The sequence below is a fragment of the Camarhynchus parvulus genome, chromosome 7 (genome assembly GCF_901933205.1).
Source record: "Camarhynchus parvulus chromosome 7, STF_HiC, whole genome shotgun sequence".
NCBI classification, from domain to species: Eukaryota; Metazoa; Chordata; class Aves; order Passeriformes; family Thraupidae; genus Camarhynchus; species Camarhynchus parvulus.
Window position 1 is genome coordinate 3,345,095 of NC_044577.1, and position 26,977 is coordinate 3,372,071.

General features: G+C 37.8%; 1 protein-coding gene across 1 annotated transcript in view; it reads right to left on the minus strand.

The window, feature by feature from the left end:
• SPAG16 (sperm associated antigen 16) overlaps positions 1-26,977 on the minus strand; it is a 380,495-nt gene that overhangs the window by 337,400 nt on the left and 16,118 nt on the right. The window contains exons 6-9 of the mRNA XM_030952751.1: positions 23,200-23,307; positions 21,852-21,969; positions 20,282-20,351; positions 15,244-15,395 (exon numbers count right to left, since the gene is read on the minus strand). Of these exons, the coding sequence (XP_030808611.1) occupies positions 15,244-15,395; positions 20,282-20,351; positions 21,852-21,969; positions 23,200-23,307 (448 nt within the window). The remainder of the gene's footprint in view (positions 1-15,243; positions 15,396-20,281; positions 20,352-21,851; positions 21,970-23,199; positions 23,308-26,977) is intronic.

Genomic DNA, 26,977 nt, shown 5'->3' on the forward strand with positions numbered 1-26,977 from the left:
CAGTTTTCAAAGTAACCACAGATTGCTGGTACAATGTCCCTGCGACAATTTCTTACAACAGAAGGAGACGAAAAACCAGAATAAGTTTATCACCACTTGACTCCCAAGCTACAAAATTGAAACACTGAGCTTTCAAGTGGGATAGCAGAAACTACAAGATTTTATTCAATTCTTGAAACCTAGCCCATGTCCTCTCAATAGAAAGGCAATTTGTTCATGTGGGTTATGACAGATGGCATGGGGACCTAAAATGAATTTTGCTCTGACAAACAGCAATTGTTTACCCAATGGACCTGGGTTTTTTTCTGTATTCAGAATCATCTATCCTTAGAAACAATGTAAGTAACAGTTTTTATTGCTTTTTATTACCATTAGCCCTCAAATCCACACAAGTTTGAGATGGAACTAGGGGCTATTTTGTCTTTTTTTTGGTATCTCTCCAAACCTGTTTATATACAGAAGTTCGCTGTTCCATCCTCTCTGGCCAAGTCAGAGGGAATATCCAAAACCAATTCTTCCCAACTGTTCAACCATGGTGAGATTCAAGACAACTTGCAATTTCATTCTAAATTTAGGCACTTGGGACTGCCACATCTGCAAAGCTCTTATTGGAGATGTCAAATTTCACTCAGCAGCAGCTACAGCACAGGATGAGTGCGAAGAATGTGCTTTACTAATTTTTAAGACTGCTATTTATCAATATTTCTGTGTGGACTCAGAGAGTGTTGGTACAGCCAGGATTGAGACACAAGTGGGTAAGACCCCACAGAATTCACTGACCACAGTTTGCAGCCTGATGTTTGCAGAGACACCGCCAGAAATCTACAACAGCCCAACAATACCCAGAAAAATGGACAATTTGTCTGGTCACAGGCTGCACTCCCCATTCTAATTCATGGGCCATTCCTGGAGATAAATCTGGATAAAAATAAACCAAAGACAATCTGGAGATAAGAGGAGTGAGATGCTAGTGGGAAAAAGTAGCCTTAGAAGCAAACACTCCAAGGAATTCAGCAGTTGAGCACACAGGGCCTAGCACCATGCAAAATCAGCCTGAAGAAAAATCAAATAAGCAAATGGTGCAAACAGGGCATATTTCCCAACTTTTTAGCAAAGTACCCTTTCAATTTATTTTACCTATCCTTATGTATTAAATTATTACTTTTGTTTCCTCCATCTACTTCTCTAGCAAAGGCTTTTACTTCTAACTTTCCCAATTCTTGAGGATGTACAGGGATTCAAGCCCTCCCTTGATCTCTGATTCCCTGCCCACAGAATTATGCCTAACTGTCCTTTGAATGTGCCTGAGCAGGGAGGACTCCCTTATCCCCTGCAATAACACACAGAAATGTAATTAATTCTAAATCTGAATTTCACTCTGACCTGTATTGTATGAAATAACCTTTTTTTAGTAATTGTCCAGTTCCTACCTCATCTTCTTGGCACCCTTCTCTGTAACTTTAGTAAGTCTTGGGAGAACAATCCACCTTGATATATTGCTCTAGAGCAAACCCAAGTGGAAAGGAGCAGGCAAATTACACTTCCCTTGCCAATGTTCTTCCTGTATCAGAAATCTTATCATTCTTTGTTGATTTCACAACACACAAATTCCACTACTCCTTTCCACTCACTAATTAACTTGCTTTTTTCCTCCTCTATTTTCTGTCCCTTAAAACTCTAAACCATAATCTTCTGTCCCCTTATTTATGATCCAGAATCTTTATCATTGCCTCATTCTTTCTTGACTTGCAGTTCACAGTCATCTGAATTCATTTTGAATGAATCCACATTCCCATGCGCTTTGTGCATTGCTCTTACTGAACTTTCACTCTTATTTCCTCTCCAGCTTCCATGCATTCCTGGGTACTTCCATGCTACATGGAAAATTCTGTGGAACATAATTATGCACAAAGAGAGAACCTGCACTGCCACCTTTCCCAGGTGTTCTGCCTCACCTGTCAGTTCCTTCTTTTATCTTTCATTTCTACCCTCAGTTGTCACATCAACACCTCGTTTCTTTTTCTTGAGCTTCTGCCTCTCCTCTGCAGGTATTGAAGGCAATATCTGCCAAGAGTAAATCTGGAAAACCACCATCACATTTTCTACTCCAAGGAACTGCAGTTACTAAAAGCATTTAAAGTTGTTTTTAAACAACTTTCCTATGTGATCACAGCTATTACTGCACATCAGATACAAGGCCTGTAATGTTTAAGCCATAAACTGCACCACTGGACTGCCTTAGTACATGCCCTGAAGGAAATCCTAATAAAGTCTCCAGCTTCCAGCTCCTATCTGATGAAAAATTCAGTAATACTCTGCCTCCAGACCAGATGGATAATTTGACTGGAATCACACTGGCAATTTCTTAGATATTAAAGATCCTCTTTTTTTTGGTTAGAGCCCATTCAGCGCTGCAGTTCAACTACATAAAGTAATGCTCACAAACACATCAGACATCATTCCTCTCCATTTCTATCATTCCTACAATTAAAGGCACACATCCTTACTCTGGAGTGGAAAAAAGCTTACACTTGATATATACTGGTATTGAAAAAACTATTATAGCATCTCTGATCATTCTCTCAGGATTATACTCTGACCAGTAGTTTCTTAAAACTATTTTATTTATTTGGAACAAAAACATTTTTAAAAACCATCTTAAAATTAAGAAGTCTCTAATAAAAACACCTATTTGACTTTCAATTACTAACAAACTATCCAAAAAGTCTATCAAGACTAAAAAACTTCTCGTTCATTCCCTGGTGCCAAGTTTTGAACTGAAAGTCAGACATGTTACTGCATTGAGTGAAATTCAAGGAGTTTGATGCCTCTTGTGAGTCAGAAATCATTAAAAAATAAAAAACAAGAGGATAATTAATAGAGGTTAATTAATCATGTTTGAAAAGTGGGGTCTTAACTCCATATTTCTATGCTTAAATTAAGCTACATTGGATTTTTTTACCCAAACAATACAAACACACTATTTGTGTATGCCTGTAACCTCAACAGGGCTTAGAGACATTTTTGGAGGCTTCAATCAAACTGATGGGTACAGCCTCTCCAAAAATTTCCTTTTCTAACTCAGAATCTAAAGAAAATGTAAAGAACAAAGCAGAAGATGCATTGCTACAATTATAGGAAAATCAAAATCACTTGAAGATTTCAGGGGTTTTTCTTCTTAATTAGAGGATTAAAACATTTCAATCAGAACCATGCACAAAGCACATGGGGACGAAACAGCACAGATTTACCTGGGTATTTCCTCAGAGAGCTGGGGGGAAAAAACAATCACAAAGAGCAAACTGCAAAGTAACAGCTGAGAGCAGCACTTCAAATTTCTACAGAAAAACCACTGCATGGAAGGTGTAGATATATAACCAACTATTTTTGCACTGACACCTAATATATATATATACATACACACATATATATACAGATGCATATATATATAAACATACACATATATATACACACACACATATATACATATATTTATGTATTTGTAGCTTGCATGCACACTTGAGTAGAAAGGTAAAATGCAGTAATAGAGCAATGCCTTTATCACAGCAACAGAACTACAGCTTTCTCAAACCCAAACCTCCTAAACACTGCCTTATCTGAGCAGGACTGGAGAAAACCCTTCAATACAATTTTTAGAAGATAACTGTAGAAGAAAGGGCCACTATGAAAGTCCTCTGTAGAGGCAGACAAATTCTGACCATTGTTCAATAAGCCTACACTTCTTTTTCCTGAATTCCTCTACAATTCCAGCAGCATTCTGTCTCACGTGTAGAAAGGCTGTGAGGATTCTGTAAGAATCATCCCAAACTTGAAATTCCTCCCAGAAATTGTCATCTACTCTAGAGTGAATGGGAAAAGATGTCCTGGAATATTCTGATCTAAGCCCAGCAGATCGTGTGCCTCACACATGCTAATGCACATCCAGCTTCCCTGGCACTGAAGAGCATGGATTTGAACCCAGAGCCATCCTGTCCACCTCATCATTCCAGGAGAAAACAAGTACCACCAGGAAAATGAATTCTTTTCTGCAAAGAATGGAAGGAGAAGGGGGAAAATAGCTGCAGGAAATTGGAACCTTGTCATTGGCAACATTAGATCTGTTCAACTGATTATTATGATACTAATTACCAGAGAAAATTAGTTTACAGTGCAACACTATATAATGATAGCTGACTCTAAACAGGAGCTGGCTATTTAAGCTTAGAAAATTTATTAGACAGTATTATCCACCCAGCCTTAAGCCCTAAATTCTCAAAAGCATTTAGGCATCTGATGTACCTTCCAACTCAATCCACTCAATGATTCCATGACTTATTCCTACTAACTTCCATGTCAGGGAAGCTGGACACCTTTGCAGAGCTTGAAATACTAATAACTGCTAAATGTATGGACACTATTTTGAGAAAAAAAAGTACCTGAAAGGTTAAAATCCCTTGCTAAATGGCATTCAGTGATTGAGTGAGCAGCTATAAGAGGACAATGCAGATTACAAGTACATCAACCTCTCACAGGCACATATTTGTGTAGCTAAAAATAATAGCCAAATTAGTACAGACTCACCAAAAAGAGAAGACTAAGAAAGTCACATCTCAGCTATAACATGGCTAAAACAATCCAATGACATACTAAAGTGATGCTCAAATACATGTGGCTGCAGAGAGGGACAAAAAGGTTACCCTTTCCTTGCTTCCTCTCATTACCTTTGTTACAGTAACTTACTTCTGACAGGAAATTCACAATGAATTAATTCAATTAATAAAAAGATCTTTAAAAATAATAAACTCAGGATTTGTAATGTCAGGAGCAACAATGACACCTCCAAATCTCTAATTTAAATCTTCCCTGATGTTTACAAGTTATTTAAAAACTCAAACCTTTTAATACAAAGAAATAGAAAAGGACCACATCAAAAGGTATGAAATGTGAGCCATTCTGGAGCCTTGCAGAGTAGCTGACACAGCTGATAAGAATAGTCCCCTGCACAGGTGTTGGCATGTTCTGACTAAGCTCCCAGCCACAGCCTTGGCACAGCCAGCCTCTTCTTCTGCCACTGAGGCTCTCCACTCACACATGTCACCAGATGGTGGTGGAAGCTTAAACGATGTGTATCCTGATAAAAATGGAAATAAACTACAAAAACTGGAAAGAGCTCCTTGTTATGACTCCCAGACCAAAAATCAGTTAACACCAAGGCTAACAAAATATGTGAGTGTATTAGCTTGTGAGGTTGTGTTCTTAAAAACAATACAGGAGTTATCAAATACAACACAAGACCTCTCCAATTATCCTTAAATGTGCTCCAAATATTGTCAGCCTTCCCCCTCTCACTCTTTTTATAAACTCTGTAATAAAACACTTAATTAGTACATAATAGGATGTCTTCCGTTAAAATAGAACAAAACTCTATAAATAAACAATTATTCCAACAAAGCCCTGTCAGCTTCTCTTCGTTGTTATTTCCCAGATTATTTTAGCCTGGGTGGATTTTTGAGATCAAAGCAAGCCTGCACACTCTGCTCTTCACAGCTTTGGTGACAGGCAGGAATTGGTCATGAACCCTGAGTTTGGAGGGGCAGGATCAGAGCAAGGGAAGTGCAGCCAACAACAGAACAGGAGCAGCAGAATAAACAGCTGCCAAAGCCTTCTAGCCTGGAACTCAAGAGAATATCTCTTTCCAATTACTATTGTTTGGATAAAACCAATCCTATGATGTACAGCTGACCGTACATTAAAAAAAAATCCAGGAAAAATATACTCAAAATGAGGATTCCTCTCTCAAATGATAATTTTTAAAAGTAAAGCTATCTCCTATTTCATCTCTATCTTCATTACTATTTTTCTCATTTGCAATATTGAAAAACCAAGGGCAGTATTTGCACATTAACCAAGCCTGTGATCTATGTGAAAACATACAATTGGGGTATTCTTAAGTATTACATTACCACGACTGTGTGCTGCTCTTTGATTATTTGTCTGCTGGGTTCAGGCCAGGGGATGTACATCTTGTAGCATAGAACAACTTCTACACCAAATGTGAAGGAGGCCTGTGAATTCCTCTACTATTGCTAACATCCTTTCCAGACTGACATGTCACAACTATATGCATTGCTCCTAAATTATCTACAAGAGTTAAGTAATCTAAACAGAATTTAAAAAAAAAAATATTACACACCAGAAATGTGGAAATTCAGTGTAGACATTTTCACAATAACAAGTACCACTGGTAAACTAAATATTTTTAATGAGTACAGATTTTCAAAATACTATGAACTGTGATTTTGCATAGTAATTTTTTTCTTGTTTATCTCTTTTTTTGTGGGAATGAACTCTTGAGAGATTCACATCACAGCAAATCTCAGTTTTTGCTGTACTGCTTCAAGAGAACAATTTCTTTGCAGGTGCTACAGAAAGATGAGGGAGATCTGCTTTGTACACTGAGTGAAGGATTCCTGCAAAAATACACTCAGCTTCAGATTTCTAGTAAATTATAAATGTCTGACTGGCTGATCTGCTTTGGTTAATTTACAGTATATAGCACATTATCTGAACTATATATACACAAGGTAAAAACCTGGAAACAATAAATACAGAGCTATGGTGTAAAACATACAAAAGAAATGCAAACTGAAACTGTGCACTGAGTATCTGGTGTTCTGCTGTCACATCAGCATGGTGTGGTCTTTGTTCTGAGTAACAGAATTCTGTAACCAGGCTTTCAAACTTGTGTGTTCCAACTTTGTCATTCAGCACCTTAAATGAAAGGATTTAGAGAATTTACAAAGAGCAGAGGTAGCAAAGAGAAGGGGAGCTGCTAGGGAGGAGAGAGTGTTGTGGTGTTGTGAGGTCCCCAGGATGAGGTGAGAGATGAGAATTTGACTCCAAGTTCTCAGAAGGCTGATTTATTATTTTATTATGTTATATTAAAAGAAATGATATACTAAAACTATACCAAAGAAAGAGAAAGGAGACATCAGAAGGCTTAGCAACAATGATAATAAAAATCCGTGACAGACTCAGCGAGTCTGACACAGCTGGACCATGACTGGTCATTAAATTAAAACAATTCGCATGTTGATAAACAATTCTCCAAATCACATTCCAAAGCAGCAAAACAGGGAGAAGCTGAAGCTTCCCAGCATCTCAGGAGAGGAAATCCTGGTGAAGGGATTTTTCATAAAATACCACATTGACAGAGAGAGGACTTCAGAAAGGTAATAGGAAAAACAGCATTCTTCTGAATGAGCTGTGAAACCACTTGGTTCATTCTGCTTTTTACCCCCAAGCTCAGAGATCATGGCCAAACTCCACAGCGAGACATTAAACTGCACTTCTGAAAAAACAAATCTGAATATGAGAAGATTCCTAAGGTGTCCACAAAATTGTTTAGCAGTTGTGCTTTACAAAGGGGTTCCATGCAGAGGAAACAAATCTGAGTTGCCTTCATTGCTTGAGCATCACATGAATTATTTCTGCTCCTCTGGTGTAAAAGCCCACCTGTACAGACATCATTCCAGGCTGGGTTCCAGCACAAATCTGCCCAGCCTCAGCCTCCCTGCTGACAGAGGCTGCCCTTGGCTTACTGCATGTAAGAGCAGGTAAGATCAACTGATCCATGATTATACAACAACTAGTTTTAATCATGATCAAACCTGTCAAGCCTGGATTCAAACTGGAAACCCAATTACAAAGAGGCCTGTGCCCCATTAACATTATCCTCATAGTATGTGACACTCCAATGAAAAAGTGTCACATTTTCTGGAGGAATTGCTCTGATTATTAATTCATAAACTGTTTGGAGTAAAGACTTAGTATTTTATTTCATTTCATTGTATTCAAACAGAAACAATTAAGATTTTACTTTCCACTCCCAGAAGTGCTGTTTGAATATACAAGACAAACAGCCCTGAACACTGTGAGCAGTGCCAGAGCTCTTAGGGTATGTTAGAGATTTGTTACCATGAAAACTAAATGCTAATGTTGAATTTCATTTTCCTTAAAGTGATGTTGACATATGCAAAGGCTTTGTTTAAATATTGGAAAAAAAGATTGAAACACCAAAATCCATAACTTACTGCAGAATAGTTAATTTAAAATATAAATACCACAGTCAGCACCTGAGCCTTTCCCTCCAGATTTTGGGAGTCTGACCTCTTACTCCATATTTCAATCACATTTCACTAATTTGAAAGGGATCTAGTTTTATCCATTAATAACTTTAGCTGAACTACATTAAAATGGGGAAAAAACCCCTAAACAAAAAACCTAATTAGTATTACTTTTGGCCTCATTTAATCTACTTTTTTGTTAAGTATATCAAGCAGTAGTTCATATATTGCCTTTTTAACTACATCCATGAACACCAAGCTACAGTTAACCACTGAACAACAGACTGCAGATACTTCTGGAAGAATACTCCTTTAAAAACAGTGGTGATTATTCACCCAGTTCAAATACAATTACCATTCTGAACATTTTGACTTGCAGTTGTGTATCAATTACAACTAATACTTCTATATCTTTTATCAATACGCAAAAACAGCAAGTAAATCAACGATTTGAAAATTAAAACTTAGTATAAAGAGTTTGCAAATTATTACACAATTATTCCCAACTCCTGCATCATAAATTTTTCATTATGAAACAGACCTTGGAAAAAAAATAGAGGAATTATAATTGGAAATAGACCTTTGTGGAATTTAGATTTTTTTTTTGTCTCACACAAGAAAAAGCATTTCCTAAAAAACACAGACATTTTTCAAGTGAAATGAAATTTGCACCAACATTGTAACTGAGGTACCAAACACAATTTATGTCTTGCATAGTGCATTCTACACATTCTGCTAGTTAGTGCCTCTGCTTCCTTGAAAGAAATGGGGATTTTGGCAGCAGCAGAACATTGCAAAGAGCACTGGAACTGCACAGTTAGAGATGCTGTACTGGCAGAATTCCCTTCAGGGCTGTAAGCACTGAACACCCGTCAGTGAACAAACAAGCACAACTAAACCATTCTCCTCCTCTTCTCCCCACAACTCCCACCTGGTTTCCAAGAGAAATGTTAAGGTCTTGACACTTTAATTAAAGGGAAAACAAAGTGTTGGTCCTGAGTTAATGAAATTGCTCAATTATGGTCTCAAAGGCCAACGGAGCAGACGTGACCAGCAGCTGTGCAAGCACCATCCCACCTCCTGCTCTGGGGGGTCTGCAGGGAGCTTCTAGTGCCTCTGCAAAGTTCTCTCTCAACTTAGAGTCAAATCCCATCCTACAGCCCAGCCTGAATGAGGGAAAGTGCTGCAGGAACTCTGAGGGATAAAGGAAACCCTCCTGCACATCACAATTCCTAACTCTCTCCATCTGTCCGTCCTGAAGAAGACAGCAGCAGCTGTTTGTAAAAGCAAAGAAAACCAAACATTTTAAAATCTTTATGGCATTTTTTTATATCTGCTCCATCTTCTCTGCAAAGAAAACTCAAAGGTTTTTTCTTCAATTAAATACAGTTTCAGTACATACCTCTTTCACGATACCTTCGTGCAAAAACCAGTAATTTTACTATTTATCAGCAGTTTTTGCAAGTGACTATAGCAAGAGTGAGATTCACAGTCTCAGTTCTAAAATCTGTCATTATTGATGCTCAAAACCAGAAAGAAATACATGAATATGCAAAACCTATGTACAATTAGAATTAGAGTCAAATGCAGCTTACATCCCAACAACTTTCTATGTTTGTTCTCCATCTTGGGGCCTGTTACTTTATTATTCTTGGCAGCATGCAGTGACTCAAAATAAGCCCTGTTCTTCAGCACAAAGAAAACCCTTTGCATGCTCTGTGAGGTATTTTTTATCAAGTGCCAATGGCTTACAGAATCAATTTTACTACTAAAAATGCAAGGCATTGGATGTCTCCATTTAACAACGCTGCAAAAGTGGATGGAAAATTCTATAAGAAGTTGTCCTTATAATTTGGTCTTGCAACTGAATGAGTATTTCCTCTATAGCTTTATTTGTAGTTAACATTCTGAAGCACTTTCTCATTTTCTCCATGTAGGCCCAACATCTTTAAAGACATTTGAGCAAATCCTAAAAACTAAAGCCATCATCATATTATCTATTACATTACAGAATACAATAGACTTTTTTTTAAAGCATGAATTTCACCTAAAAAGCAGCTTTCTTTTTTACCATTTTCAAGTCCATAGCCAAAGTGTTTTTTAAAAAATACCAAATTGCCTAACAAAACACATAATTCTTTTAAATTAAATTCCATCAAAACCAACTAAAGGACACATTTTAGATTACACCTAGTTAATCTTGGATCATACTCTATACATTTGAGTCACAGAACATTAATTCTGTAAGTAGAAGGAGAAAGAAGCATCATATTCTAAGGATATACATTTTCCTTGCTGCTTAACACCTGCTGTACTCTGATGACTCTTATTGAATTTCTACTTTATTACTACTTGTTCTAACAAGTTGTTTTGTAATTTTGGATTTGCTTTTGGGTTTATTTCTGATTTTTTAAACAGAATTCTTTTCTGTTTTAAGGATGCATCCTGTTTCCCCTTAGGGTTCTTTTCTGCAGACTACCCAATTTCACTTTTTACCGTTTCTTTGACAATTTCATAGTCATTCTTACTGCTCTGGTAGAGATGCTCTACTTGTATCCTGAAGAGCTGTGATCAGATTGCACAGAAAACTGCAGCCAAAGCCACATGCCATGTGAAATTAGCAGGAGGAATATTCCACATGCTCCAGGCCATATTCCTGGTTTACACTGCAGCACAGTGTTCAGCTATTCCACAATATTATGTGGCTTTCAACTCATGTTAAGCCTCTTTTACACAACATACCCTAGAGCCTACTCTAATGAAAAGCCAAAGATCAAGTCTTTCTAATCATCTTGATCTCTGTTTGTACATCAGATAACTCTTTAAAAGCAGAATTTTGTACCTCTTCTTACACTGTCTGTTATTTCTTTGGATCAGTTCTCCAAGAGGTCAGCTTTGGAATTCCACTCCTGTCCTCAGCTGCACTCACTGTTCCAGCCCCACCAAACCCAGGCCACTTGGTCTGCAAATTCTGTCAGCTTATTTTCAGTTCCATTTTCCAGATCATTAAGGACAATATATCCCTGCAAAAAAGCCTCTTCAGTATATCTGCATGTTCCTAATCTATTTTCCATTAATTTAAAAAAAAATTGTCAGGCCAAATTTCCACAGTTGTTCACAGGAATTAATCTGTGAGACAGCATCCAAAGCCTTTTTAAAAGCTAAGTGCTCTTGTATGTTATCCATGGTACCTCTTATCCTTCCATGGATCCAATACAGACTGGATTTAAACAATTTTTCCTTGCAAACCCATTTTCCCAGTTAATTCTTTCCCTGCTTTTTTGCAGATATTGAGTAAAATTTCAGTTATACACTTCCAGCTGCCTTAAGAACGCAAGTTATGGTATGATATGATTTCTTAGCATTCACTTTTTACCTCATTTGAAACATAGACATTGTATTTTCTTTTCCTTTCTCTAGGCTGCAGTCTTATGTTTGGGTAACTTGTATCAATTTTCTCAGCTCCATGTCTGCAGTTTTACTATCCCAGGAAAGGGCTGCAGAAATAAGCATTCCCACTATTATCTGTCAGTCACCTCCTCTCTTCTGAATATCAAATCAGTGCTTTCTTAGCCACATTATTACAAACACAAAGTGATTGTCTGTTTCATTTATGACCCTTCCTAACTACTTTGGGACGATCTTTCCAATTCTGTCCCCAATACACCTGTGCTAATTTATATTCAGACTCATGATTAAGTAATCACTTGGTTTCATCTCCCCTTCTACTTGACAGCATAGGAACAGCAGTTGTTGTAAATTTTATACTCTTTTTTCCATAGAACTGTGAAGAAACTTTAATGTAATACATGTACCCATTTGATATTTTAACCCAAAGTCTCATTAATTACAAAAGCCATATCTGTATGATCCCTGGATTTTACTTCTCTATTTTTAATATACACAATGGCCATAATTGCAAAATCTGTTCCACAGAAACAGATAATTCCTCAGCTCCAGAAATGTCCAACACACCTTTAGATAAAGTTTTACAGAAAGTAAAACTTGAGAAAATTAAACTGGGTTGTAATACATGTAGAAATATAATTTAGTGAACATAAAGAAGCTGCAATTGTCCTGCTAAGATTACTTTTAAAAGCAATCAAACATAGAATGTTCTCTGAAAGGAACCTGAGAGAATAAAAATAGGAAAGTTTTCAAGAGCATAATGAAATTCACGTTATCAAAGGTTCTCTACAATTTTAATGACCTGTGAGTGCATTTTAATTAATTTAAATGTTTAAAGTAGTACTCTATGTACATTCTTAATCTACAACTACTTCTACTATTGATACTGGCTTATTAAGGGCCAGATATGTAAATAGTTTAGACTAATTGTCTGTTACTACAATTTAATTCAGTCTCATAGCAAAGACTGTAAAATCAGGATAATGAATTCTCTTAGGGAAAAAAAAATCCTGTTGCTTTTCCACTAACTGTTTCAGTGATAAACTTCACATCAAAGGGACTCTGTTTTAAATGACATGCCAGCTTTTACAGGATATTGCAGTTACACAATATATGTCTGTCCTTGAAGTAAATGTTCTAGCTGAGCTATGACTCATATTTGCATCTACTTAAAAGCACAGGCATTTGTTAGATCACTATTTAGCTACCAGACACAGAAGAGATGTTAAATCATTTCCATCACCATAGTTCACTGCTATGTAACAGCACAGGTAATACAAACATTTATAATTTTGCCTCAAGGATACAATCTCATGACAATATAGTGGCTTTTTACTGAATGGGATATAATCCAAGTGCCTGAACTTATAAATTGCATAACATGTTCACTCTAAAGTTCTGTAAGCTTTAAAAGTTCACTCACATTTACTGAAGCAGGTTTGACAATACTAGACAGTGAGTTTTACCTAGATTTTCCACATCTTCTGTTCTCTTTTTCTCTATTTTGTTGTAAATGCATGTGCAAATGCAGGATTTCAATTGCATTTATTTCTTCTACATATTCCTCACCAACCTCCATGGAACTGACCAAATTCATGCTCTGACTCCTAGTTCCTTTGTGGTATAAACAGAATTTAAATTAATCATATTCTCAATAAGTATAAATCAATTTCACCCTTCCCAATAAAACATTTAAATGACTTATGGAACACTTTTCATGTTCATTCACGTCGAGCCATTTTAAGAAAGAATCTAAGTTACATAACACACAGCAGAACTTAAAAGATTCTTTGATATAGGTCAGAGGAGATGAGACACCACACAAACTTGATTCCAAGTATCACAGAAATTCACCTAAGGAAGGCAAGGCTCTCCTTTAGACCTCATCCTTTTGATGGGAACAAATGCTTAAGACACCTAAACACTTGAATAAGAACACACTATTTTAATTCAATACATTGGATTAGAACTGTAGTTCAATAAATGTGCACTACAGGACAGAGTTCTGTCTCTTCTGTTTTAAACACAATTTTAACTGACCTCTTTGCACTCTAGACATTCATCATTCCCTCTGACATTTATTTCTTACATCCTAAGCAGCAATTCACATGCACTATCCAAGCTGGAATCCTTTATCGGGGGAAAGGAAATATTTAGAAAGAATAGATCCAGGAAATGTGAAGTGAAAAAGAACTATTGTTCCATTTGGAAAAGATGCTAATCTCACACCTAAAGTTTTAGACTATTGCTTAGCCATGGAAAATTCAAACATGCCCATATTTTCTGATGCCTTAATTCTGGAACTAGCCCAGTTTTCTAATCCATTGATTAAATAAAGACATCAGGGCCTCTGGTGGGACTCCTCTGGGAAACATAAGATCTGTAAAAACACAGATGCTTGCCAGAACCAGTCAACTAACTGTGCTCATGAATTTCAAAGAACAGGAGTCAGACAGGCACACTACCTGTGCAGAGCTTTTATTCTGGGGCTGAAGCATAACTCTGCTCAAGTTTTCCATAAAAATCATGATGACTTCAGTAGAAACAGAAACACACAAATTATTTCTTCTTGGATTATGAAATTGTATCTGTTTACAAGACAGAATGAAGAGAGGAGGTACCTCTAAGAGTCTGGCATGGAAATTTTCCACCACTGCATGAAAAACAGGGAATGTGGAGATGGACTGAGTGGCACATGCCTCAGATACTAATAGGTGTGGGAACAGAATAGAGAAATATTTGTTATACATGGTGAAAAATGTTTCAGTAAGCAAAAGAAGAGGTACAGACAGATATAGATTTTTTTTTATTTGAGGGCTCAGGAGCAGAAAAAAGAAAACTAAAATGGTATGTTTGTCTGTGGAGAGGTGCACTGCCAAAGTGAAACAGATGAAATGCTCTTGCAAAGCCAGACAGAAACCTGCAAAAATTAATTACCATGGACATATTTGTGTGGAGACGGGAAGATTGAAGTTGCTTCTGACTATATCATCATCAACTAAAGCTCTTTTCCTCACAGTTTAAACTCTAACTGTAGTTCTCAAACAAAAATAAAGCAGCGTAACAGTTTTGGGAGCTTCTGAAATTTTAGATATTACAATGTTTACCCAAATTTGGAAAAATAAAAAGCATTGTTATGTAGTCCCAAAATGCAACCTTAATAACTAAAACAATCAGAATCAAGTAAACATTTTTTTCCATAATAAAAAAAATATTCAATTAGGAATTAGTTTTGATTTTGCACAACTTCCAAACTGAAGCAGTAACCTACCCCTGGCATACTCATATTTAGAAGCTCTGACTATTAGAAAATTACCAGTTTTTTGCCATTAGCCTTGCAGATATTATCCCCTTTAGTCCCAGCTGGAACATTCTGAAATGCTGGAAAAGTTTGCAAAGATTATGGAACACATCAGGATTTCTCAAGTTACAAAAGAAACACAACAGAGCAAGAAGCAATTACAGCCAGTGCTCCTCCTCTGCTAGGATTGGATTCTCAAAATGTAGACTGCTAGCTTCAATTAATCAGAGTTCCTGTAATTCCCTGAAAATTTAATTGTGATAGAAACTTGTATTAAAAAAACCCTAAACTTGTTACCTACCTGTCCTATTTACTTCAGCTAAGTAGGATTTCTTTTAATCACACTGGACATGTGTCTTTCACCTGTATAAAGAAGACTGATACTTACAGCTGGAAAGAACACAGTACCTTTAGCTCTCTCTTGCTCAGCTTCTTCTCTGCCTCTTCATCTGCATCACCAGAAGAGCTTGCAACAACCAGGAATTTTTTCTGCCTGGCTTCCCGAAGACTTTTCTGGGTGGGACCTTCAAGCCCTTTCTTCTTTGTACATTCACAGCCGTCTATAAAATAAAACCAACAAAAATATCATCAGAACGCTTTTTATTTACTCTTCTGGAAGCTATCTCCTTGCTTTATATTAGCAAGAAAGGTGGAATTCTCAACAAAACACCACTTGAAATAAGCAGATATTCAGGTTACTGTGCCATCCATATAAAGTATTCCAGGGCTACGTGTATCTCTGCTCCACAAATTATTTCATCTTATCTAAAGGGTAGCCTAGACTTGGCCCCAAAAATGCAATAATCTTGCAGTACAAAGGAAGTCACAAGGAAATGGATGCATTCTTTCACATTCCTCAGAGCCACAGCAAACATCAGCTCACTGCATCCTATCCACCACCAATGCAATATTCTGATTTACAACTCACAATTCTTTTTGTTTCTCTGCACTTTCTGCCAACCTTTCCAACAAGGAATTCCTGATGAATAGATAACTCAGCAAAGAAATCCTGAGCAGGTAACACAGCTTTAAATCATCAAAGGTTGGAAGGGATAGGATGAAGAGTACAGCACAAGGCATCTGCCATGACCGTGCAGAAAGGACACTGCTCTCTGACAGCCTTTGCATTGGCAGCTCCCACAAATCCAAACACAGCCCTTTGGGATCCCTGCACCTTGTTGCAGTGCTCTGTTGGATGTACATGTGTACATGGAAAAGGATGTAATACAGATTTCCAACAGGATTTGGGCTTATATCCCTCCAGTTCTTTGAAAAAAAATCTCTGATTGAAAGAACAGATTATCCAGCTAAAATCCAGATTGAAATAAATGTACTCCACATTACACATTTGTAAATGATTGCTCTTGTAAAATGGTTTCATTAAGATCATTACACCAAAATGCAAATCTGATGGTTTAAAGTGGAGGAAAAAAAACCCAAACACTCCCTCCACTCCTGAGACAACAAAAACTGAGCCAGCAACACAAAACCTTCCTGTATATCCAACCTGAGTACAACTGGAACTGGTGGAAAGAACTATGCCTAGATTAAAAAATCTTTAGTATTTTTGTATTCTCAGTGTTTTAGAAATTGAAATTTCTGTCGCAGACATTCTGAATAATAACTTTCTCTGAGGAAAAGTAAAAGGCAAAATTGGTTTGTATGTCTAACACCTTCTACTCACGTAGTAACTGCTATCCACTAGCACGCTGCTTACAGAGTATTTCGTTTGTTGGTCCTTTTGAAATACACATATCTATAAAGCAACAGTGCTCTGACAGTTCTGGAGCTTTAAAAGTCAGTAGCCATGAAAACAAGAAAGAATGAGTTCCAAAGAACTGTTGCACTTAGATGTCAACAGCTTAGGTTCAAAGATTTTCTATTCTAATTACATTGCACATGGAATGGGCACAACTAGGCTAATTTTAAATTTGTTTTTGCATGACCTTCTAACTGCAATTGCATCAGATCAAGGAAAGGAAAAGCACAGTTAACAGTCTTAGCAATGAGCTAATTCAACCATGAGTAAAGAAACTCCTTGAGTTCAACTTCTGAATATAATTGGGTAATAAATAAGCAGTGTTGTTTTTAGAAAATACAAGAAGAGTACTGAGCAAGGAGCAGTTTTAGAACATGTTTAGAACCAGCTGCCATAGCAGTGTTCACTTAGGTTTATAAGCAAGCCACAGTTAACACTGCTAAACTCCTGCAGGCAAAAGGGGTTTTTTTTCAGAGCAGCACTTAACACTGTGTTTTGATCTGTAAGGAAGAGTGCAAGCACTGTAAGTATACACCAATACCCTGAATAAAATACCAGTTCTCCCACTTTGATAATTAGGTTCCTCTATGGATGATCTTGCTACCATATCAGGAAGGACCAGATTTAAAACATAACCAGTTTTTAATGCAAATCCATTACTTTTTAAAGAGTAATCTGAACTCAAAGTACTTTTTTTTTTCAGAGCTGGCTTCTGAGTGGGCATCAGAGAGAGAGAACCAGCCCATGGGATGACAAAGTCCTAAAAATAATTGCTAACTAGTTCCTCTCCAACTATTACATGTCCTTCATATCAACTTGAGACAAGCAAGGCAAAAATTAGGTTTCTTTAGGTGTCTTAAAAATTATTAGATGTTCTTCTCTTGAAGGATTTCTGTACAAAGCTGAACAGCAGCCTGACAGTGAGACAGCAAAAACTGCTAGTAAATAAATTACACGCTCTGTATTGTGGATGCTATCTTCAATTGCTTGAAATGCAGCAGGATGAAAGCTCCCACATCAAATGCCTGAGTAATAAAGTCAAGAATAGTTGCCCTAAAATTAAGTAGTGTTAATTTTTTCTACCTAGCTGCCAGATACAAATTTACAATGCAAACTGACTGTGAATACTAAGAGGTTCCCTTTTGTTCTTTATTCTGCACTATATGACTCAGAGAGGAAAAAAAGGCAGCCCCAAACTAAAACCAAACCCACAATCACTGAATGGTTTGGGTTGCAAGGTGCCTTAAAGCTCATCCACTTCCACCCCCCTGCCATGGGCTGGGACACCTTACACCATCCCAGCTTCCTCCAAGCCCTGTCCATCCCTTGGACACCTCCAGGGAACGGGACAGCCACAGCTTCTCTGGGCACCCTGTGCCTCACCACCCTCACAGGGAAGAATTTCTTCCTAATATCTCATTTAAACCTATTATCTCTCAGCATGGAGCCATTCCCCCTTGTCCTGCTGCTACATGCCCTTGTAAAAAGTTTCTCTCCTGCTTTCTTGGAGCAGATGTGCAGAACCTCACATTCAGCAAATCCAAAACTAATAAAAAGGCCACTCTCAGTGCCCTCTAGCCAAGCCAGAATTCCAGGTGTTTCCCAGCCAAGTCAGGTGGTGGGATAAATGCAGCGTGAGGAGCAGGGAAGGGCAATCCCCTGCTGCTGGGCAGAGCTCTCCTCCTTCCCTCAGGCTCTGCACTGCAGTGAAAGCAGAAACACCTGCCAGGAGGGGCAGCTCAGCTTGGCCAAGGATCACCTGCCACTCTGGGTGTGCACTGTCCTCTAACTCAAACATCCCAATGCACAGAAGTCAGCCCAGAAGACTGCAAAGTGCAGCTGGAAGTCTCCTTACAGCCCAGATTTCCAACTCCACCAGCAATCTGAATTTTGAGAAAAATTAAGCAAACATTTCTCCAGTATCCACAAGAAATCCACATTTCTCATGGTTATACTCTCTCACAAGTAAGAATATTATTACATTTCAAGAGGCAGCAGAAAGTATTTTAAAGAGACAATATTACCCACTGAGACATGAGCGTGACCTACAGAGGGCAATAAAAATTATGTAGTATTAGAGGACAAGGCACTGAAACAAAATGAATTGAAATAGTGATTAATTTATGATACCCAAGGTATGAAGCAAATTAAGACTTGTAGAAGCATGTGGGTGGCTGATGAGCTTAATTTGTGTTGGAGACTGGCAAGGGATTTTTTTTATATAATTATTTATCAAATGGCTCCCTTGCTTGTCACTTCTTGGTATTACAAAGTGCTCTCAACATTTCTGGAGAATAAACAAGACTGAACAGCTAGAGAGCAGTTTTTAGAATCCAACAACAAATGGAATTATGTTTAATATGAAAAGGAGACAGATCCATCCACAGTGTAAAACACGAGCATGGGGAAGATCCCACACTATAAATCCTCCATAAAGGATAGATCCTTTATTTATCCTATAAAGGATATATTCTGACTAGAAAGCAAGAGTATCTCTTAATAGGAAATGAAGGCAATGCTTCCTAGCCTCTTCACTCAACTACAAACACACACACACAAAAAAAAAAAAAGTATGTGCCTACTATTCTTGTACTCAGCCTTGTGTTTTCTAGAGGAATTATGCACAGTGGCAGTAATTCCATGAACATGGGAACTAATGAAGCTTGATTGTCAAAAGCTGGGGTGACTCAATGGCTTTTCACCTGGGGTGTATCACAAGTGCCAAAGGAGGTTTAGGCTTTAACATACAAGGGGAAAAAAAAAACCAAAACAACAAAAAAACCCCAAAACAAACAGATTCTGAAGTTGCCATAATTAGAACATATTTTTCAGCTGGAAGCTGTATAGTATTTGTAGGGTTCTCTAATTTCAAGTAAACAGTTCTCTGTGATGGGAGTTCTGCTCATGACTAAGGCAGGTGCCAAATCCCCTTCACATGTGAATACTCTGTTGCCAGAGGACAGAGCTCACCACTTCCCTTTGGCACCATCCCACTTATTTTCAGGAGAATTCAGGCAACCTGGTTTCTTTGAAACTTATCTTACAACCAATGTAGCTGCAATTGAAAAATAGGTTCAAAATTATTAGTAGGATTAATGCTGTAAGAGAATGTGATAGCATGAGCTTCATTTACTTAGGAAAGCAGAGGTGCTAGGGTTTTCCTGATGGAGTTGGAAAAAATAATGTAAAAATTACACAGGGAAGTAGTGTGGTATCATACAGATACTATTCCAACAGGTATTCTATCATCTTAGCAACCTTCTGTAAAAATGAGAGTCTGGATTTCATAATACCAGCATTTTCAAAATGTTTCCAGACCACAGTGTATGCTTTCTGAAGGGTGAGCTGGGAAAGAGCACATGCACACACACAAAAAAGGGAATATCAGCAGATACAGTAACAAAATCAGTCACAAAATAGATTTCTATGACAAAGTCCTTCCAAGTTACTCATATTGCCTTCAGCAGTCTCACTCTCCTTAGTGCATACAGTTCAGAATAAAATATTCAAATGATAAAACTGCTGCTCAAACACCACGTCAGCTGATAAAACATAGTGCAAGAATTTTTGATTTACTGTTACACCATATTTTGAGATGCATCATATCAACAAAAAAAAAAAAAACAAAAAACAAAAAACAAAAAACCAAACATAACCAGTCTGAGCTTGGTGATGGGAATATTTTACCTTTTGTCTCAGAGATGTACTTAGCATATCCGGACTCTAAACTGTCTAACGCAGCCTGCAAACCTGTAACCTAATTTTAAAAAGAGATAAGAACAAGAGGAAGAAATGTGAACACATTACTTTTGAAGTGTCTGTTCACAACACACAGAATTCACGCTGGTGTACTTCATTAATTCCATCTACAATTTTTAAATTTTGATCGTTGTCTCTAAGTTATGAACATAACTCCTAATTCAAGATTTGGAAAGACCTAGAGCAACAATGCAACAGAACATAAGCCACCCAGAATCTGTCAAAACACTTTTACAACTCTATTAAAACAATGCAGACATACAGAATACCAGGGTTCTGACTACACCAGCAACTTTTAGAATTGCTGTCACTGCACTGAGCTCAAATTTAATACCACAATAGGACTTACAGCTTCATCGCAACAAAATGTCACAAAATATGGTGATATGCATTACAAAAAACTCATTGCTCTGGAATGAATACAATTCATAACTGCAGAGGTCCTACACATTATTTTTTAAAATATATATCTACATGTATTTATTGTTATTTATATTTTTATAGATAAATGTGTGTATATGTGTATACATGTGCATATATATGTGTATGTATATATATATGTGTATTAATATGTATATATGCGCCCCTGAAATTTCATAGCATTGGAAATGTTCCATATTTTGTACTCCTGATTCAGCAGAACTCCATATGGGCATAAACTTCCTTTTTCTATAGGGCATTTTCTTTTCCTTATTGAAATTTCAAACATCTAATCCTCATTGTTTTATAAGCAAGCCCTGAGGTGACCAGAGAAAAACTGCAGGCAGAGGAAAGGAGGAAATGAGAGATGAAGACTATCAAAAGAAGCTGTGAGCATGGTAAATTTATTTCACTTTACACACATATAATTGATGCTACTGCTCAAACAATTGCAGGAATACAATTGTCTAAAATATATCTATATAAAATGTAATTTGGGTAGGGTTTTTTCTTCTTTTTTCCCTACTTCTTTCCTTAAATACATGCAAGGTAATTTGGTAATTTTCTGTCTGTCATCCCTCCTACCTGTGCTCATACTGCTTCCTGTCAAAGGGGCAGAATATCTTGTATACATCAGGTAAGATTGGAGAAGAAAAAATAATGTTTAAATATTCCACTCAAGACAGAAAAAATGTCTCTGATCTCTTCATGTATTTTTTTCTAAACTAGCAGGTCACTCCTGGGTATATTTAGGAAAGTAATAACATAATTAACAATAATAAAGGAAGTTAAAATAAGCTACTTCCAAAGGCATGGATGGAAACATGGGAATGTGTATGAATATCACACTTGCTGGCTCATGCAGAGCTGCACTGAGCAAGCACACACAGACATCTATGACTCTGTGGCACCATGTTTCACATACTTTCACTGCTAATATTTCACCAAATCATGAAACTCACAAAATACCCTGCTTCAGAATACTGCATAAGCTTTACCAGAAATATCCTGTGTATTTACCAAAGGAAAAACCAGAAGATCTTTATGGCTGTGCAAGTGGTATTCACTGCATTTTTACCTGCCCCATTGCTTTGTCTCTCTCCAAACTGGTTAACATTTTCTGTGTCAGTGAATTCTGGTATTTTTCTGACATCTGCTTCAGCATTGGTTCATAGGATGCATAATGTGTCTTCAGCCTGTGAGCAGGAGGAAGAAAAATTATTCCTCACAGATGAGTTAAATCAGAGATTTATATCTGCATAACTTTTCCCCTCCCCAAACAAATGAGTAAAATTACCAAAAGGTCAACACAGAGGAGACAGCAAAGCTGTTTAGTATGTAACTAACCAACTGCAATACCACAACAAAGGAGAGAAAAAAAAGTTAGATGAATGAATAAGAGGATTCACAGCTTGTTTGGTCACATCTTAAAACAACCTATCCAATTTTGTCCTTTTGTTAATCCTTCATACACCCACTGCACATTAATTTTGGCTAATTTTTCTTACAGATGGATTGTATTTCACTGGAAGAAAAGAGAACTACAGGTGTTATCTGACTACCAAATAAAATCCTCATCTGGACAACCCAGTCATAATATAATTCTGATTCTTTCTTCACTACACACTACACTGTGAATATTTATGCGCTTTAATTCTTCAGACAAACTAAGATTCAGACAAAAATACGTGACACCACCAGCTCCAGAACCACTGCATCCTGCAAAATGCTGAGTCACAGAGGAGAAATCAGTTCAGAGTGCTCCCTTGCATCAGCATGCATGCAGTCCAAGGGTGGGGATGTAGAAAACAGAGCTGCTATTTACATGCACTGATGGATAACAATACCAGTAAAACTCAGGGAACTGACTGGAGCTGCAGATGTAAGACTCTCCCCAGTGTTACTTTAAAACACGTGCAAAGAAAGGACTCTAATTCAGCTCCTGTTTAGAAATTTAATCCCTATAACTCAGTAGCAATGGATTAGTTTGGGCTTATTTGCAACCCAAGCAACATAGCAAGTTTCTTACTCAAAGTTCAAGATGACAGAAAATGCCAACTATGAGAGTCAGGAATGCAAAGGTTCTGAACTTGGTGTGATACCAGTTACCCTTAAAATGGGCAAAACCAGAAATCACCACCTATTGATGGCAAAAGAACTGGGTAAAGAAAAAAAACAACCTAATTTTTTTTCCCAACTATTACAAATACTATGTATTCATTAATGCATATTGCATCAGAGAAAATCCACCAAAAATAAATAATTGGAAATAATTTGATCTGTGTGGCACAATGGTCCCATGGAGCTGCTGTTTACCAGACCATACCAAAATGCAGCTAGACTCACCTCAGATTCCTCAGTGTTATCTCATTATCAGGCAACAATTCAAAACCTTATATTTAATGCTAACTGAAATGATTTTGTACCTTTTCAAGTCACAAACCAGCCTGTTTTTCTCCTGGAGCACTCGCTTATGATGCATTCGATGGAAGTCTCGTTCTTTCTCCATTTTTAGGAGAGCCTCTTCTACTTTACTGTGTGTAAAAACAGAAAATGCCAGGCAGCACTGTTAGTCTCCTCCTCTGAAGTGCATCAAGGTATGCTGACTACATATAGAATTAATTTTCAGATCTTGGTACTACAATTTGTGCTGGAAAATAGGTATTTTTGAGGTCTTTTTGCTGCCAGCTGAGGCTCAAATCCATGGATACTTGTTGTATTAAACACGTTTACAACAATTCTCATAAATATACAGCAATACATTAAACAACAATACTTATACATCTATTACACAACAATACATTACAACTTATACATTATAACAGTTACCTTACTAACAACATCCATCTCTTCTAGTCGAGGTGGTCATAACTCAAAGTAAATACCTCAAATGTCCCAAACCAAATCCCTCAAATGTCCCATAATTATTACTTGTTGGTGGCTCACCTACTCCCAGGTGTCTTGATTGAGATAATCAGGTCTAGACCTCTTTGTGGCTTCCACCTGCCACTCTCAGCTTCACCAACACTTCCTTCCCCACTCCGTCCCAGTGGGTCACAGTAGCCATAAACACTAATACTTTACAGTAAACCTTACAACAAACACTAATACATTACAGTAAACATTACAACTACAGAGTCCATCCCCTCCAGGGGCTTTTCCCAAAGCATCCAGCCAGGAGCATCTGCAGCTAATCCAGCAGCGATCCAATGAAGGATATTGCTGCCAGACTGCCACAGAGCCCTAGCACGTCCAAAGCTTCTCAACCTTCTCCTGGGGTCCACCCTCCTTGGGTCCATCTTCTTCTGACAACAACAGAGTCCATCCCCTCCAGGGGAACTCACCACCTTCTCCAAGGTCTTCTGATAACAACAGAGTCCATCTCCTCCAGGATCTTCTTCTGGTCTTTCTCTCCTGGGGTCTTGGGATCCCTTCTCTTTTCTACTGGGGTTCCTGGTCTTTGCAGCAGCCTTCTCCTGGGCAGCCTTCTCCGGGCTCTTCTTGCAGTCTTCTTCTGGTTCCTGCAGTCTTCACAACAGCCATGCAGCTCTTCTTACAATCTTTGTTTGGCTCTTACTCTGACTCTTTGGCTGACTCCACCCTTTTATGCTCCTTGTTCTTAATTGCTTACAGGTGTATATGCCACTTGTTCTTAATTTGCCCCAGCTGCAACTCATTGGGGAATATTGTGCCCCCTTACAATTCTCCCTACAAGTACTCTTCCATTTCCCACAGATCCTTCACACAGAATCCATAAGGATTCTGGCATTATAAATCTCAGAGCTGACGTCAACTTTATGTTGAGCACAAAGAGTCTTGTGGAGGTACAAAAAACAATCCTCTTGTTTAAAATTCTACATAAAAGTGTATTGATAATACTGATAATAGACCAAAATACTGATTTTAAAAAAATATTTACATCACATTTTTGTTGTTGCCTTGCAGATTAATTTGGAGAGCCTTCTGGAAAAAGTTAGACCAAAAATGTTTTAGGCTGTCTTCATTCATGTTTGTAACCTGTCCCCAGGTGTTCCCTGGATGTGAGAGCAGGCAGCAAAAGGACTCTGTTTTAAAATTAATTGTAAATATACTGATAACCTGTTATTCTCTGAGCACCTTCTACACACAGCCATGGGACACCCTGAGATGCTCTGCTCCATAAACTTCAAAAGAAAATACTCTGCATATATTTAGTACGTTTTCTCCTTGCCTTTACTGATATGGGTTTGGCAGGAAAGATTAGTAGATGAATTATTTAATTGCAAAGGAAGCTTGAAATTAACTTGCACTGAAATTAGATATTTGCTTCTTGCAGAAATAAAGCTCATTTCCTCTGCAAGCGGAGCTGAAGAATTAGGTGAAACCAAAATGAAAACTGAGTATGCCAAAATCAGAGGTCCAGGGCAAAGATTCATAACTGCCAGTGCATTATATTTAACAATTTAAACTATAAATGTCTTACTAATACAAATAATTGATATTTGCTGTATATGCAAGCACTCTGTGTGTTACCTATACAAAGTACCACAGTGACACATGTACATTTCTGTGTGAATTGGTGCTTGTAGCACAGGCTGAAGGAGAGCCCATAGTTACCCTGAGTAACCATAAATTTACTGGATCTTTTTCCTGATATTTACAGGATTCCTCTTTGATATTTCCACATTTCCCCACTCTGCCTCTAGACGACTGACTGCAAGGAGTAAATAAGCTTTGGGCCTTTGTCTCACACAGCCAGCCCAGAACTCAAAGCCAGAACCACAGACACCCCAGTCTGTAACCTCCAGGACATTTATAATCACCTGCATAGGGAAGTATTGCTATATTTTTTAAACTATAGAGTAATAAAGAAAATAACAAGTTACACCATAGCCAAATTTGACACATGAAAGTCTTTCAAACCTCTAGCTGTATGGAAACTGCACTGCTCAGATGTTGGGTTTTAAAAGTATTTCTATTTCACAGATCAATACAACTGTGTGGTGAAATACAAAGTCTCTTCTTCCTCTTCTCCTTTGACGCGTACATTCTTTCTGTTTTCAGCAAATCTTCCCTTCAACCTGCCAAGTTAAGTGACCATATTTCCTATTTCCTTCCTTTCCAGCAAATTCATGGCAGCAGCTCTGGGTGAAAGCTGCCCCGGCACTGGAGGGCACACACATCCTGCTGTGTGCACGCACACCACGAGCTGGCAAACACAGCAACTCCAGCCCACATTGATGATTCTGCTCAGGCTTCTACCAACATTTGAGAGGTAAATGAATCAGTGGTCTCAGGACAGTTCTGGGAAACAGCTCCCTCACGACACCACCCTCAAAATCTGACTTGCCTTTCAGACCTTGAATGCAAACCCTGCCCCTTCAGAGCTCAGCAGATGGCTCGTTCTGAGCATAAAAGGTGTTGCTACAGCCATAGAAAAGCCAATATCCATTTTTATAGGGAAGATATATGTCAAAGTCTGCAGGTCTCTCCATTTAAACTTCTCTCAAGCAAGTGCTTCTGTTAAAATAGCAAAAGAGGACAGGGTGCAACAAAGCCAAGCAGGGATTTTCAGAGGCAAGTTAGGAGCCCTGATTCCACTGAATTTAGATGGGACTACATTCCCCAAGATGCTGCAAGTTGTAGCCCTAAAATTTTAATTGAAATAAAGACAGTCTTAGGAAACAAATACTTTCAGGCTTTCACTCTATCTAGTTTACATGGCACTAAGCAGCAAAGATGCACCATATTGCATATGTTATGCACCATATTTAAATGCACCATGTAATTAAACAGGTGCATTTAAATGTCACAGACATGTTTTATGAAAAATCTTTTCCTTAGGACTTTTTTTCCTGAGAAGCTGAGAGGCCTCAGAAACAAAATGTAACCAATGATTATCTGCTGCTGTGGAATGCAACAGGTGCATCTTTGATTAGTCTCATGTGGTTGTTTCTAATGAATGGCCAATCACAGTCCAGCTGTCTCGGACTGTCTCAGTCAGTCACAAGCCTTTGTTATCACTCCTTTTCTATTCTTAGCTAACCTTCTGATGAAATCCTTTCTTCTATTCTTTTTGTATAGTTTTAATATAATATATATCATAAAATAATAAATCAAGCCTTCTGAAACGTGGAGTCAACATTCTCATCTCTTCCCTCATCCTGGGACCCCTGTGAACACCACCACATTTAAATATGGTGCACAACACAAAAAGTGTGCACA